This window comes from Gorilla gorilla, chromosome 14, assembly GCF_029281585.2.
Source record: "Gorilla gorilla gorilla isolate KB3781 chromosome 14, NHGRI_mGorGor1-v2.1_pri, whole genome shotgun sequence".
NCBI classification, from domain to species: Eukaryota; Metazoa; Chordata; class Mammalia; order Primates; family Hominidae; genus Gorilla; species Gorilla gorilla.
Window position 1 is genome coordinate 30,278,446 of NC_073238.2, and position 16,510 is coordinate 30,294,955.

The 16,510-nt window shown below is 38.0% G+C and overlaps 1 protein-coding gene and 1 non-coding gene across 6 annotated transcripts in view; both read left to right on the forward strand.

The window, feature by feature from the left end:
• Positions 1–2,625: 2,625 nt before the first annotated feature.
• The window catches only part of LOC115933107 (ankyrin repeat domain-containing protein 30B-like), a 62,923-nt gene continuing 49,038 nt past the window's right edge, over positions 2,626–16,510 (forward strand). For 3 of the 5 annotated variants that reach the window (XR_008671107.2, XM_063697144.1, XM_055360600.2), the window contains exons 1-6: positions 2,952–3,250; positions 7,177–7,291; positions 7,450–7,623; positions 9,510–9,616; positions 12,430–12,567; positions 15,170–15,234. Coding sequence is in view for 4 of the 5 variants with exons in the window: in XM_063697144.1 (XP_063553214.1) it covers positions 3,030–3,250; positions 7,177–7,291; positions 7,450–7,623; positions 9,510–9,616; positions 12,430–12,567; positions 15,170–15,234 (820 nt within the window). In the remaining variant the exon portion in view is untranslated. Of the gene's footprint in view, positions 3,251–7,176; positions 7,292–7,449; positions 7,624–9,509; positions 9,617–12,429; positions 12,568–15,169; positions 15,235–16,510 lie in introns of all 5 variants that reach the window. The other 2 variants (XM_055360599.2, XM_055360601.2) reach the window with 1 other exon arrangement.
• On the forward strand, positions 13,803–13,909 carry LOC129527295 (U6 spliceosomal RNA). The gene has a single exon (XR_008672268.1). It is a non-coding gene; the product is annotated as a U6 spliceosomal RNA (small nuclear RNA).

Here is a 16,510-nt window from a genome sequence, read left to right on the forward strand (position 1 = left end):
ATAAATGAATGAAAGTACACCGAAAGTTTTAACTTAACAAATTTTATTTACGCCTCACATTGGTGGAGTGATAAGAACAAATAAGTAATACTAATGAAGGTATAGGATATTTTACAATTTTAAAAAAATTAGACCCTTATATACACAAAGTAATTGAATTTTTTTTTTTTTTTTTTTTTTTGAGACGGTGTCTCGCTCTGTCACCAGGCTGGAGTGCAGTGGTGCGATCTCGGCTTGCTGCAACCTTCGCCTCCTGGGTTCAAGCAATTCTCCTGCCTCAGCCTCTCGAGTAGCTGGGACTACAGGCACGTGCCACCACGCCCAGCTAATTTTTTGTATATTTAGTAGAGACGGGGTTTCACCATGTTGGCCACGATGGTTTCCATCTCTTGACCTCGTGATCCACCCGCCTCGGCCTCCCAATGTGCTGGGATTACAGGTGTGAACCACCACACTCAGCTGCAAAGTGATTTAAATTTATCAACAATTTTAATGCAAAATTTTTGTCATTTGTGATATTTTCCAATAGCTTATCCGAATTCCTTAGAATCAGATTTCAAAATAAGATTCCCAAGTCAGATTTCTTTGAAATTACAATCCGAAAATATTTAGATTTTAGAAAGGTAATGTGGTAAATATTCTGCCTATTATGGAATAACTCTAATGGCAAATCATAGGAATAATCACATGAACTGGGATCAATAAGACTATAAATACCCGTGGTCGGGTGCGGTGGCTCACACCTGTAATCCTAGCACTTGGTGAGGTTGAGGCGGGTGGATCACAAGGTCAGGAAATCGAGACCATCCTGGCTAACAAGGTGAAACTCCGTCTCTACTAAAAATACAAAAAATTAGCTGGGCGTGGTGGCAGGCACATGTAGTCCCAGCTACTCGGGAGGCTGAGGCAGGAGAATGAATGGCGTGAACCCAGGAAGTGCAGCTTGCAGTGAGCCAAGATCAAGCCACTGCACTCCAGCCTGGGCGACAGAGCGAGACTCCGTCAATTCACTAGGGATAAAAGAAGAACAGAAATTGTGAGTTCCTTTGTGAAGATCCAAGGACCTTAAAGGACCTCTGAATAGCCAAGAATAATCATTCCTGTTTTTCATCTTCAATGGAAAAAAGAGCCCATTATACCTTTCTAGCCTATTCTGGAATAAATAACAATGAAATTTTATTTAGTGTAAACTAACAAAGAAAACAGAGTAAGTTAATGAAATGTAGTCTCTACAACTTGTTAGACTGTTTATTTTTTATTTATTTTTTATTTTTAGTTGGACTTTGTTTTTGAGACGGAATCTCGCTCTGTCACCCAGTCTGGAGGGCAAGGGCTTGATCTCGGCTCACTGCAACCTCTGCCTCTCAGGTTCTAGTGATGCTCCCTGCTTCAATCTCCCTAGTAGCTGGGATTACAGGCGCACACCACCACGCCCAGCTATTTTTAGTAAAGACAGGGTTTCGCCATGTTGGCCAGGCTGGTCTCCAACTCCTGACCTCAGGTGATCTGCCCGCTTCAACCTCCCAAAGTGCTGGGTTTACAGGCTTGAGCCACGGCACCAGGCAACATGCTAATTTTTGTATGTGTGGTAGAGACGAGGTTTCACTCCATGTTGGCCAGGCAGGTCTCCACCTCGATCTCAGGTGATCCACGGGACTCGGCCTCCCAAAATGCTGGGATTACAGGCCAGAGTCACCGCGACCGGCCTGCGTCCATGTTACTTAAAGTACAAAGTAACCTACAAAGTAACCGGCCAGGCGCGGTGGCTCACGCCTGAAATCCCAGCATTTTCAGAGGCCGAGGCAGGCGAATCACCTGAGGTCGGGAGTTGCCAAGACCAGCCTGACCAACATGGAGAAACCCCGTCTCTACTAAAAAAAAAAAAAAAAAAAAAAAAAATTAGCCAGCATGGTGGCACATACCTGTAATCCCGGCTACTCAAGAGGCTGAGGCAGGAGAATCGCTTGAACCTGGGAGGCGGAGGTTGTTGCAGTGAGCCCAGATCGCACCATTGCACTGTAGCCTGGGCGTCAAGAGCCAAACTCCGTCTCAAGAAAAAAAGATTACATCCTGGCACGGTGGTTCATGCCTGTAGTGGCAGCAACGGTGGCAACCCCAGAACCTGTCCGTGCCACCAGCAGCGGCGAACCCCAGGGTCGGACGCCGCCACTGCGCCTAAATCAGGCGGTGGGACATCAGCTGTGTGAGGGCGGGAACCTGCCGCAAAGCCTCATCCTGGCAGCTATACAGGGCCCAGAGGTCGCGAGCCTGCGCTGCCAGCGCGGGCCAAGGAAGAGCAGAGCCCAGGGTGGAAGGGCGGTGCACTCGGCGACCCTCAGCGGTCTGGGCCCAGCCCTGCAGCCTCCACCGTGGACTCAGGTGCAGCTCCCACCTGAATATGGCACGCGGCAGCGGGGGCTCCAACTCGGACCCTGTCAGTGCCAGCAGCAGGGCGGATACTTGGGCCAGAAGCTTCCAGGGTGCCTAAGTGAGGGGGTCGGTCCCCAGCTGCAGGAGGGCGGGAATCGACGCTCAGCGCCGCCCTGGAGGCTGCACGGTGCCCAGTACCAGGGTCCAGCTCCTGGATCGCGGGTCGGGGAGGGGCCAGGGGCGGCTATGTCAAGCAGGCCGTGTTGCAGGGCGCCCCACACGTTCCGCTCCAGGGAGGCCCGCCAGCCCGGCAGCGCCTCAGCGGCCGGTGCCACCTGCACGCGGTGCCCGGTGGAGCGCGGCCAGGGCGCGTGTCTCCTCAGCCTGCTGAGCTGCGCGTGAGCTGCTGCTGTAACGCTCTAACGTTAGAGCAGCTAACGGCTCTGCTCAGAATTTCTCCCGACAGAGGCCGGAGTGTTCAAGAGCTTGGCGATACAGAAATTTCTGCTGGTGTTGGGGCGGGTGCGGGAACTGAAGACGGGCGAGTGCGAGCCGGGGGCGGGTGCTGGGGAAGGGTAAGCGGGAAGCGAGGGCGAGGGGTAGGGGCTGGGGAAGGGCGAGCGGGAGGCGCGGGCTCTCTCTAGCAGGGGGCTGCAGCCATGAAGAGGCTCTTAGCTGCCGCTGGCAAGGGCGTGCGGGGCCCGGAGCCCCCGAACCCCTTCAGCGAACGGGTCTACACTGAGAAGGACTATGGGACCATCTACTTCGGGGATCTAGGGAAGATCCATACAGCTGCCTCCCGGGGCCAAGTCCGGAAGCTGGAGAAGATGACAGTAGGGAAGAAGCCCGTCAACCTGAACAAAAGAGATATGAAGAAGAGGTACCAGGCCCTGACTGAGCCGGGGCTGCAGGAGGAGGAGGCGGCTGTGGGAGGATCGCCCGTTCAGAGTGGTGGCTGGGGGTCCTGGGGACGAGGGGAGCAGGTGCAGGAGTGGCGGGCGATGGGGTGGCCGTCCTGGGCCCCGAGGTCTTGGCCTTCTTCCCGGTCAGGCCCCCCAGGCCTGGGATGGGGACGCCCTGCAGGGCGGAGGGCCCAGGCCACCTTAAAATCAACCCCAAGCTTTAGCTGCTTTCTCCTTCACTTCCACTTCCCCTCACAAAGCACTGTGTAGAAAATTTTAAAGTGATTAAACTCACAAAATTAAGTACATACAGGGTTTTACTTTTAATGTACAGGTTTTAAAAGATAATGTTAGATACACTATGAAATGGTGCATAATGAAATAATTCTCATAATATATGACCTTCTTGGCTAAAAATTCTTTGGATAAAGTCCAATGTCCATTTTGATATCAATGAATGTCCATGTAAATATGTTCTTTGCTGAGGGACCTTAGAAGGAAACTTCGAGGTGGGAAGATGGTTTATGTTCTTGAATTTAAGAAGACTCATTTTTCTCAAGATGCGACTTACCAGTTTTACATAAACCAAATAAAGCTATTAACGTTTTAACATTTTTTAAATTACACAGGCTTTTACTGTTGTGATGACATTTTAAATATTTTGTAATGGAGTAGAAAAGTCTTGCCCTTCTAGATATCAAAATGCGCTATTAATTTGCACAAAATGGGCCAGGAGCGGTGGCTCACGCCTGTAATCCCAGCACTTTGGGCGGCCGAGGAGGGTGGATCATCTGAGGTCAGGAGTTCAAGACCAGCCTGGCCAATATGGTGAAACACCGTCTCTACAAAAATACAAAAATTAGCTGGGCCTGATGTCGGGTGCCTGTAATCCCAGCTACTTGGGAGGCTGAGGTGGGAGAATTGCTTCAACCTGGTAGGTGGAGGTTGCAGTGAGCCGAGATCCCACCATTGCAATCCAGCCTAGGTGACAGAGTGAGACTCTGTCTCAAAAAAAAAAAAAAAAAAAAAAAAAAAAATCACAGATTGTTTGCGAACAGCTGAAAAGACAGGTAAATGAATACAACAAAATAGAAAATCCAGAAACACCCAAACATATGTAAGAATTTAGAACTTGATAATGATCACAAGGATCATTATCCTTGTGGAAAAGAATTAGTTTCATAATTCTTTTAGGAATATGAATTATTAGGAAAAGAATTAGTTTCATAAGTGAAATGCCTGCTTTTTGGAGAAAACTAGATTTTTATGGCACAAAATAAGTTCCTGATGGAATATAGATTAAAAATTTTTAATATACAAAAAGATAAAAATACCAGAAAAAACATAAATGCCTATTTACACAGATACATTTTTATGTTGACAAAACCTTTCTAAGAAGCTCAGAAGCAAGCATTCTGAAGAGTAATTTAGTAGAACAAAAATTAAATAGCCCTGCATATGAGAAAAAATAAAAGGCAGCATACTTGTAAAATATTTACTACTCATGTATGTGTGTGTGTGTGTATACATATTAGAATTAAAAATATTCCTTTTATAGAGAATTCACTCAAATCAACAGAAAACCCTCTAATTTAAAATTGGGCAATTTAAGTTAGAGATCTAAATTGCAGATCTAAAAAAGTACTTGGCCTCTAATTTAAAACTGGGCAAAGTCCTTTTTTAAGATCTGCAAGTAACGTATGCACACAGGAAACAATATTAGTGTTCCTGGTTAGAGAAGGCATTTAAGTTAAAAGAGGAATCAAATACTGTTTTCTATCCACAAAGTTTGTGAGGATAAAAAGCAGTGATATTTATAGTACTCCTTAAAGTGTAAGTTGCAGATGAGTTTTCAAATAAACAATTTGATGGTAAGTACCATATTTAAAAAATTGTATATGCCCATTAGTGATCCATTCTATTATACTAAAATATTTTTAGAAAATAATGCAACATACACACAATTTCTTTTCTGAGCACTGCTTAAAATATCAATGTATTAAAAAGAATCCATTTAATGGCTTTTATAAATACATTTCAGTGAGTTTACAGCATGGGATAATATGTGACCACTCAAGGTAGAAACATATACAGAAGTATGTTGACATTTGAAAATGTATTTTGGTGTACCAAGTGAGGGTAAAATTCAGTTTGATTATACATACAGACTATGGTCTTGTGTTATCTGAAATTATGTCCAAAATATGATAAAATTTGCTATTTGAGGATACTTGTTTTAATATAAAATGTTTTTCCTTTTTATTATCTTTGATTTCTGCATTGAGCATGTACAATGCTATTAGTAAAAGTTTATTATTAATGAAATAATTTTTGGGAAGAGCAGCAATATGTATTTTGCACAGATGAAAATAATTTCTCACTTTCTATATTTTATTTTTTTGTGCATTTGTATATTCTGTGAACTTTTAGCATCTTCAGAAGAGAATCTTTTTATCTCTGCTTATTGATTTACATAGACATTTTATTAAACACATCTTTATTATATATAGGCTTATTACATATATGTCAGTAACTATAGATTAATCATTTTAGTGTAGTTTTATTATTAGAAAAATAAAACGACAAATATAAGTGCTTTATTTATAGCAGTTTTTTAAGATATTGTACTTCCCAACTGTATTTATCCATTCTTTTAATCCATTTATCACATGTAAGCTGGATGCCTATTATGTAGAAGATACATTCTATTAACTCTCAAGACCTTTTCATCCTTAAAAATTTCATGTTTACCTGCTCAGCCTGAGCAAAGTGAGAGATTTAAAATTGGAGTATTAGGACTGAATCTCAATTAAGCTTTTCCTCTCATCTTTCAAACAAAAACACTTCTGAAGTGAGAAATGAGTAAAAGATAACTACCAACCAGGATTTTGGAAACTTATAACAGCTCTAAATAGTAATATTAATCATCAAAAATACCTAATTTACATGCATTCTATAAATCTAAATATGAATTTCCATACATTCTGTAAATCTAAATATGGAATAAAATGAGCCATACCTATTTATTTGAATCCAAAGTTTTCTTTGGCTTGAAGTTTTTAAAATCTTGAAGAAGTAGTTTGTTTTAACAATTTGTTGTTTTTATTTCAACTCTCCTATTGTGTAGTACTCTAAAAAGCTAAAATTTCTTTCAGTGTTAATCCTGTGACTAGGACTGCCATCATCCTGTTGTATATACCATATTCCACTTCTTGGAAGACACTGTGAATTGTGTGATGCCTCTTTATTTTATGCACCAATTAAAGATTGTTTAAATTTCTGCCAAATATAGTTGTAATAAATAATGAATTATAAATGGCATTTCAATGTCAGAGATGTTAAAATATGAGCAATTGAGCATCTTAGAATCATTAAAATACTGTGTTATCTCTAACCTTTAAAACACAGCACGAAGTAGGCATAATTGCACCATTTTACTTAAAAAGTTTTCTTTATTAAGTAGTAGTAATAATTATAATATCTAACAATTACTTAGCTGTTACATGTACTAGGAACTCTCCAAAATACTTTGCATAGATTCTCAATGAGGCATCACAGTGATGTCCTGTGAGATAACTGCTGTATTCATCTCCATTTTATTGATGAGAAAATTGAGGTGCAGAAAGTTTAAGTGACAGCTAGAAAGTGAAAGACCTTAAAGTAATATTCAAGCTCAAGTTGAACTGAATCCAAAGGCCAAGCTCTTTGTATTCAAACAGGCCACTCTTTCATTAATGTGGTGAGTAATAAGAGAACGAATGTTGTACTTTCTTCAGGAGAATATTAAATATTTGTTTTGAAGGCAGAGAAAGAGCATGGTATTTAATGTTTACAATTACCTAAATCGTTGTATGTTTTGAGACAGTGGGCTATACTTTGCCTAAAAGTCCTCTCACTCTCGTAGGACTGCTCTACACTGGGCCTGTGTCAATGGCCATGCAGAAGTAGTAACATTTCTGGTAGACAGAAAGTGCCAGCTTAATGTCCTTGATGGCGAAGGGAGGACACCTCTGATGAAGGTAAATAGTAGCCAGTTTTTTCAGCGGGAGATGGATTTGGTTTAAATACATAGAATAAAAATGAATTTAGTTGAAATACAACTAGTTTGTGAAACCTGTGGAATACTTATTTTGATTTCCTATAATTTATAATGTACTTCTTGCTTTAATACTGACAGGCTCTACAATGCCAGAGGGAGGCTTGTGCAAATATTCTCATAGATGCTGGTGCTGATCTAAATTATGTAGATGTGTATGGCAACACGGCTCTCCATTATGCCGTTTATAGTGAGAATTTGTTAATGGTGGCAACACTGCTGTCCTATGGTGCAGTCATCGAGGTGCAAAACAAGGTAGACATTAACCAATGTTATTTTCAAAATATTTGAAATCCATTTGTTTTAATGTTAACATATGTAAGGCTTTTATATTTGGAAACACAAACATTCCTTGAGTGAAAATAATTTTAAAGAACTTAATTATCTAAGATTTAACCTTAAATATTAATTTTTTAAAAGAACTATTAGAGAGTATGGCTTTTCTGTGCATTTATGATAAATATTTGAATTTGTTAAAGGTAAAACTTTTTCAAATATTCTTTCCTACCCAAGTTTTTTTTTCTTTCCAATTAGTGTAAAACTACAGGAAAGCAAAATTTGCCTGTGTAAATTGAGTCAACATGTAAAATTTAGGAGACGTGCAGAAATCTGGATTTCCTCTTAAAGGACTGAATCTGGTGTCTCTTGAGCACATATGACTGTTTGGTATGCTAAGACGACGTTCTAGCTTTACACAAAGCATGTTTCCAGTTTGCCACTGTGCCCACCTAGTTACATCACTTACTGAACTTACCTCTTTTGCCTCTGTAAATATTTCAGTTATCAATTCCTCTCTCATAGTATATTTTGGTAAAGGTTTCAAGGTATTCAAGACAGTTGATAGCTGTTTATAATATATAGTTTATATTTTACATTAATTCATTAATACTGGGGTTGACTTCTAGAATTTAGAAGACTTTTTAAACAATGATTTTTCTGTATATAAACCATAAATAATAATCTTTTATTAGAATGCCTTTAAGCCTTTTTAGATTAATCATGGTTGTATTTGAATAGGTTATGCATATTGCAGAAAATATTATATCCTTCTTCTTAGAATTGTCCCTTAAAATTCAAGTGATTTAGGGGCTTCTGTTATGCTAATCCACATAGATGAGTTAGAACTTTCATTAATAAGCCATTTTATTCATATTTTTGATATTTTTCCAAAAATTAAGTAGCAATTACAATAGCAACCAGAATAAAAATGGATTATTGCATTTAAAGAAGTAGATATGCATTAGGATCCTAGGATTATCATTATAATTGAGAATAAACTTTTATACTGAATTTCTAATAGCCGAGAAAAAATTGTATTGTCTTGTAATAGGAGAAACCTCATGGACCATTTAATAATAAGCACTCAAAGTTCATTTGAAGCCAGTCTCTTTCGATTTAGAGCCACTTCCTTAGTGACCCATTTAGAGCAGGAGTGCCTGACATTGGCATCTGGGGTCTTGGGATTATTGATAGAATAGAATCAAGAGAGTTTGTATCATCTACAGGAAACCTCCATTTTTCTTGGGAAGCTTTCAAAACTGTATCCCTGAAATTCTAATTTGTCAAATGTTAATCTCTGCCACAAAAATATATTGTCAAATAAGTATTAGGCAAAGTTCAAGTCATTTATTGAATAATGGACATTTAGTTCACAGTTTTATAATATTTCTTGAACATAGATAATGGTGAAATCTGTTGGGGTACAGTGCTTCTGGTAAGGTAATTATTCTTTGGAATATAGTTTAAGAAACACTGCTCTAGAGGTAATATTATAGATTACTCATTTAGTCAAAAACAAAGTATTTACTACTATGTCTTAGGGTTTAAGGATATAGAGATAAAAGATACAGCCCTTGCCCTCATGAAGCTCTTGGTTTAGATGGGAAACCATAAAATCATTACAATATAATGATTTTTGGAGATAACCAGAATTAATGTGGTGATGCAGAGGCTGAATATTTACAAGGGAAGGTGCAGTGCATGGGAAAGCACAGAAAAAGGAGAAAGAAGGTCCTGCTATTGATTTACTTGATTTACTTTCTACTTTATGTTTTTAAGTTAATAGGATATTATATAAGGTATTCAGTTCAGCTGAGAAATATGTAATTTCATGAATTATAAATTGTTCTGCTATTTTACAGGCTAGCCTCACACCCCTTTTACTGGCCATACAGAAAAGAAGCAAGCAAACTGTGGAATTTTTACTAACAAAAAATGCAAATGCAAACGCATTTAATGAGTCTAAATGGTATGGTAGTTCTTTTTTTTTTTTTACTAAAAAACACTTGACTAGTGTTCTAGAGTAATAATGCTCAAGTCAGAAATATTAAATTAACAACATTTAGTTAAAATTATTAGATTATAGTGAAACATATCAACACAAATTATCAGAAGAAAAGCAATTATTTGGACTGGTCAACATAAAAAACAGTATATAGTAGGACTTATCTTCTCTTATTATATTGACTGATTCTTATTTGTAATCTGATTATTTTGGTTGCATTATCTTCTATTAGCTAAAGTGGTTCTGCATCAGTTTTAAGAAGTATGAACTTTTTTAGTTTGCTTTATAATTCAATATTGAATTATTAACAGTTTTATAGTATTTTTCTAACTTCTCTTTTTTATACACTTTTTTAATTTCTTTTTTTATTATTATTATACTTTTAAGTTTTAGGGTACATGTGCACAATGTGCAGGTTTGTTACATATGTATATGTGTGCCATGTTGGTGTGCTGCACCCATTAACTCGTCATTTAGCATTAGGTATATCTCCTAATGCTATCCCTCCCCCTTCCTTCCCCACACCCCTCAACAGTCCCTGGTGTGTGATGTTCCCCTTCCCATGTCCATGTGTTCTCACTGTTCACTTCCCACCTATGAGTGAGAACATGTGGTGTTTGGTTTTTTGTCCTTGCGATAGTTTGCTGAGAATGATAGTTTCCAGCTTCATCCATGTTCCTACAAAGGACATGAACTCATCATTTTTTATGGCTGCATAGTATTCCATGGTGTATATGTGCCACATTTTCTTAATCCAGTCTATCATTGTTGGACATTTGGGTTGGTTCCAAGTCTTTGCTATTGTGAATAGTGCTGCAATAAACATACGTGTGCATGTGTCTTTATAGCAGCATGATTTAGAGTCCTTTGGGTATATACCCAGTAATGGGATGGCTGGGTCAAATGTTATTTCTAGTTCTAGATCCCTGAGGAATCACCACACCGACTTCCACAATGGTTGAACTAGTTTACATTCCCACCAACAGCGTAAAAGTGTTCCTATTTCTCCACATCCTCTCCAGCACCTGTTGTTTCCTGACTTTTTAATGATCGCCATTCTAACTGGTGTGAGATGGTATCTCATTGTGGTTTTGATTTGCATTTCTCTGATGGCCAGTGATGGTGCGCATTTTTTCATGTGTCTGTTGGCTGCATAAATGTCTTCTTTTGAGAAGTGTCTGTTCATACCCTTTGCCCACTTTTTGATGGGGTTGTTTGTTTTTTTCTTGTAAATTTTTTTGAGCTCATTGTAGATTCTGGATATTAGCCCTTTGTTAGATGAGTAGGTTGCAAAAATTTTCTCCCATTCTGTAGGTTGCCTGTTCACTCTGATGGCAGTTTCTTTTGCTGTGCAGAAGCTCTTGAGTTTAATTAGATCCCATTTGTCAATTTTGGCTTTTGTTGCCATTGCTTTTGGTGTTTTAGATGTGAAGTCCTTGCCAATGCCTATGTCCTGAATCGTATTGCCTAGGTTTTCTTCTAGGGTTTTTATGGTTTTAGGTCTAACATGTAAGTCTTTAATCCATCCTGAATTAATTTTTACACCTTATACACTTTTTAAAAAATGCAATATTTGCTGGGCATGGTAGTTGTTGCCTGTTATCCCAGCAGTTTGGGAGGCCAAGGTGGTTGGATCACTTGAGGCCAGGAGTTTGAGACCAGCCTAGCCAATATGGTAAAACCACATCTCTACTAAAAATACAAAAATTACTGCCGTGGTGGTGCATGCCTGTAGTCCCAGCTACTCAGGGGACTGAGGCACGAGAATCGCTTGAACCCAGAAGGCAGAGGTTGCAGTGAGCTGAGATCATGCTACCACACACCAGCCTGGGTAATAGAGCGAGATTCTGTGTCAAAGGAAAAAAAAAGCAATATTAAATAGAAACAGGAGTTTAAAACCATTTTGTCTTTAGGACGACTATTTGCTTTAATAAAGTTGTTTTCTTTGAAGCATATTAATTTTAGGTTATCCCTATGTGACTGACTATTAATTGCTATCACCAGATACTGTGAATTTATTATTTTTTTTGTTTTTTTCATAGTGTATTTTTATTTTTAATTTGTATGGGTAGAGGGAAGAAAGACATCTTTAATTTGATTAATATTTTAGTTAATTAAGATAAGCCATAGGTGAGTGATAAAGAGAAAAGAGATAGGCTTTTGATTCACACAAGACTGAGTTTAATTTCTAGCTTCCTCACTTGATAGGTGTGACCTTGCAAATATTACATAATACCAAGTATGACTTTCTATGTGGAAAGGAGAATAATAATATGTGCTTTAAGGACGATTGTGTTGAAGTAACATTATAAGTATCAACAGCATTTAATTCAGTGTCTCATACATTCTTATCAACATCATTAACTAAACTTACTATGACTACTACTAATATCATTATTCCTAATATTGTTTTAAGCCTTCAGATTGCTCTCTCTTGTCTGACTTCTAGCTGATTTTGAAGTACAAACTATTATATCAGACTAAGGAAGAAATAGATAATTCTTCCCTTAAGTCTTTGCCTCTTTTAGGTTAGTGAACAAATCATAATTCCTTGCCCCTCAAGGGACTTTATGTTAGCCAATTCTAGTATGCCATACCCCAGTGGGACATGAGTCTTTTTGCCCCTTCCTTTTAGATTTGGTGGTGATTTGCAAGGATAAACACTTGAGCACTCAAGATACTTATGTTTGTTAGTACATGTAAATGGTTAATTCTACACTGATAGGCACATATTAAATTGATTCTGCTCATAATAAGTTATCTCTTTGTTATTTTAGCACAGCCCTCATGCTTGCCATATGTGAAGGCTCATCAGAGATAGTCGGCATGCTTCTTCAGCAAAATGTTGACGTCTTTGCTGAAGATTTACATGGAATAACTGCAGAACGTTATGCTGCTGCTTGTGGAGTTAATTAGTAAGTGTTTACATTTAAAGGCTAGGTGAGATTTTATAGTTTGTTTCAGGTAGTTTTTGAAAGACAATGACTTAGTTCACTTCATCAGCCAGAAACTAGGCAAAAAGCCAGACTAGTTAGAAGGAGTACTGGGTCCAGGATTCTTTATTTTAGGACTTTCAACAGCTTTATCCCTAGGGATCCTAATGTTGACTGCTTGATTTGAAGTATAACCCCTAGGCTCGGGATAAACACAGTGTCACAATTTTGATTTTTCTAATTAGTTATTTGGGTCTGGAAATGTCCACTTCGGCAGAAAACCTGATAGTGTCCGCTGGGGGCTGTCTTCCATACCTTAATACTTGAATTTTTAAAAGGAATCTAAGGGGTTCCTTAAGTCCAAGGAAGACATTCATTTTGCATAAGTCAGAAGGATTGGGGGGGGCACGGCCATTCTCTTCATTTTGTTGTTTCCATTGATTCTGTTGCTGCGCCGTTGCCATTGAAACTGCTTCTGCAGTCTGGTAATGATTGATCTTTGTGACCAGGATGCCCTTACTAACACAGATCCCTCAGTTTTCATGGTGATCCATATGTAGACTTCAAAGTTATTACAGTTTTTTAAAGTTCACATACATATTCTCAGCCATTGTTTCCAAAGTACCAGCACCCTGCTCTGGCAGCTAGGACTTTTATCTTTTGCCACACACATAGTGAGCAAATTGACCATTCTCCTCCCACTCAAAACCTGATGTGAAACCCACATCTTAGCCCAGACTTGGCCTAGACCTTCATGATAAGTTATCATTTGAGTGACTTTTTCTATTTTCCCTAGCAAATATTAGTTGTGAAAGTTTAAGACTGTACGACAGGTTGAAATACTGTTACAGGAAGAAATTAGAGATCCATTTTTATTTTGTTACCAGATCTATATTCCTGGCACTTTATATCCCGTGTAGCACCATTTTATAGGTATTGGAAGGTCTCATCTTATTCTGTAAAATCCCATGTCATCTTTCCAAAGTTGTAGTGGGTTCCAACTTGTGGTTGTTCCCTCAAGTGATTCCCTTTTCCTGAAAGTAAAAATCTTCCATGTTACTTGCATCTTTACCTCAAGTTTTTAAAATCTTTTCAAATTCTGCATTACCATGAAGCCATTCAATAGACTTCACTCTATCTCAAGTAAGTTGCTTAGATTTAACAGAGCTAAGCCTCATCCATCACTGATCAGTCTTCACATATAAAAGTAGGGATTTGTGCTGGTGTCAGGGGTACATATACTAAAATTGAAACAATGTCAAGAAGGTTAGCATGGTCCCTGCACAAGGATGACACACAAATCTGTGAAGTGTTGCATATTTCTTGCAGTCCCCAAAAGGACATTTGACTAACTAGCTCCAAGGAAATGGTGTGAATCAAAGCAAAATGGGTGACACCCAGGATTGCACTTGTGATTCTCATACAAAAAATATTTATGTAAGGTGATCTATGAAATGAGATGTGGTAACACATAGGATCTTGTGTGCAATATGTTGTTAGTAGGCCTCTCAGAAATGAGAAAATACCAACTTGCATCTTGTTTGTGGAACTTACAAAAAATAAAGGTAGGGTTTTGTGTTCCACAGCAGCTGGAAATGAACATCGTGACTTAAGCATCATTCTAACAAAGATTTGTTGATTCACGTTTAAGGAGGTAGATAAATAGTAGTAGTAGTCCAAGCCAGGTGCTGAGATCTGTTAGTTTTATGCCCTTGGTGTGATTGATGAGGTCGGTAATAGAGGATAATCAGGTTATCCAATGTAATGAATTAATATATTTACAAATAAATTTCATTACAAATTATAAAATAGCTTAGATGCCTTGAATTACAAGCCACAAAGAATAGAACATCTAATAACCAAAAGTAGGAATTAATAACGGAAAACTGCAATATTTCAACATTACAACCTATGAAGAAACACTTTTTTTAAAAAAATTAAATTTATTTTTTGTAGAGACAGGGTCTCCCTGTGTTGCCCAAGCTGGTCTTGAACTTCTGGGCTCAAGCAATCCCCCTGTCTCAGCATCCTAAAGTGCTTGCATCACAGGCATGAGCCACTGCACCAGGCCAACACATTGGGTTTTATTGGGAATTTTAAAATAGTTTCAGCAATAAGATTCAGAATAAATTATTTCATTGCTTCACTATTTCTTTGAGCATTTTAAAAATGTTATCTTGTTAAATCTTTGTAATAACCTAGTGAAATAAGTCTCTAAAATCCTCATTTTTAGAAGACATTGAGCCTAAGAGAAGCAACTTGTTCAAGAGAAAATACCTGTTGGTAACTGCGCTAGGACTTTTTCTGAGTTAGGGACATTTTCCATTAAGCCAAGCTAACTCTCGTTAATTTACTGAGTTATACTGCCCTCAATTCATGAGTATTTCATCTTACTTTATTTATTATTTAATTAGAAGCTTAATAAGTTCATAGAGCTTACAAACTTAAAGTCTGGCTGAAATAAGTAACGTTCTGATGTTAGCTCTGATATTGTCTGAAATACTCTAAGAACTTAATAAATTTGGTAAACGTTTTTTATATCTTGTTAAAATAGTAATTTTATTTATTACATTTCTATACATAGCATTCATCAACAACTTTTGGAACATATACGAAAATTACCTAAAAATCCTCAAAACACCAATCCAGGTAAGACTTCGGATAGCAAACTACTCTTGATGGTGCTACCATAAGATTATGGAAGTGCTGATCACAAAAAAGCAATTCAAAAAGCAATGTGCAAATAGCATGTGTTTACATATATACATATATGTGGGTGTGTGTGTATATATATATATGTATACATAGCTTTGATTTATTTTTTTAATTTATTATTCAGAATTAGTTAAGAATTTAGGTGTATGTAGTTTATAATCTCAAAAAATATTATCTGAAAAAATATTTAATTATGATCCCTAAAATCCTATATAATATTTTGTGTATATAGGTAACACAATTCTTAAGTTTGTATATTGTATGATTCCTCAATTGTCATAACAACTTAGACTTGTTATACAATTTATAACCCTTGGTGTGATTGACGAGCTCAGTAATAGGGGATGATCAGGTCATCCACTTTAATGAATTAATATATTTATAAATAAATGTTATTACAAATTATAATTAGTTTACATGCCCTGAATTACAAGCCACAAAGAATTGAACATCTAATAATGGAGAGTAGGAATTAATAACAGAAAACTGTAACATTTGAATATTATAACCTGCGGGGGTCTATCCTGCAGACCCCAGCTGCATGACGGATGAGACACATACCCAGACACCCATATTCAGTGAAAGAGCCGCAAGGGTTCCAAGCCCATTACAGACACCAAGGAAGGTGGCTGTAAGGAGTCAGCAGCCACAACCCTGGCAAGCTGGCCCTGTGGGCATTTATTAGCAAAGTTTTAATGACAAAGGCTTTGAGTCAACATACCTGTGGGTAATTAATCTGGTCACCCCACCCCAGGAGAGCCATCCTGCCCATGGGTGATCAAAGGGGAGTCTTAAGACTGCATGAGTAAACAAGCTATTTAGATAAACTACTCTACTTTCCTTTGTACCCACTTTAGGTTATTTACTCAAGGTAAGGATTAGACTGCTTTCAGCCATAACCCTATCTTGAGACTTTTAAAAACTTTCTGGCCTTCCAAGGAGATTTGTGTCTATGTCCTATAATGTCATCTTAAAATGTTTCCCACGAGCCTGATGAACTCACACAATAAGCTATGAAGAAACATGGTTTTATTTATTTATTTATTTATTGTAGAGACAGGGTCTTCTTATGTTGCCCAGGCTGGTATTGAACTTCTGGGCTCTATTTAATTTTTACAATAAATGGTTTGCATTTAGTAAATGAGAGTTAATTACAGTTGAATCTTGAGCAATATGAGAGTTAGGGTGCTGATCCTCCATGCAGCTGAAA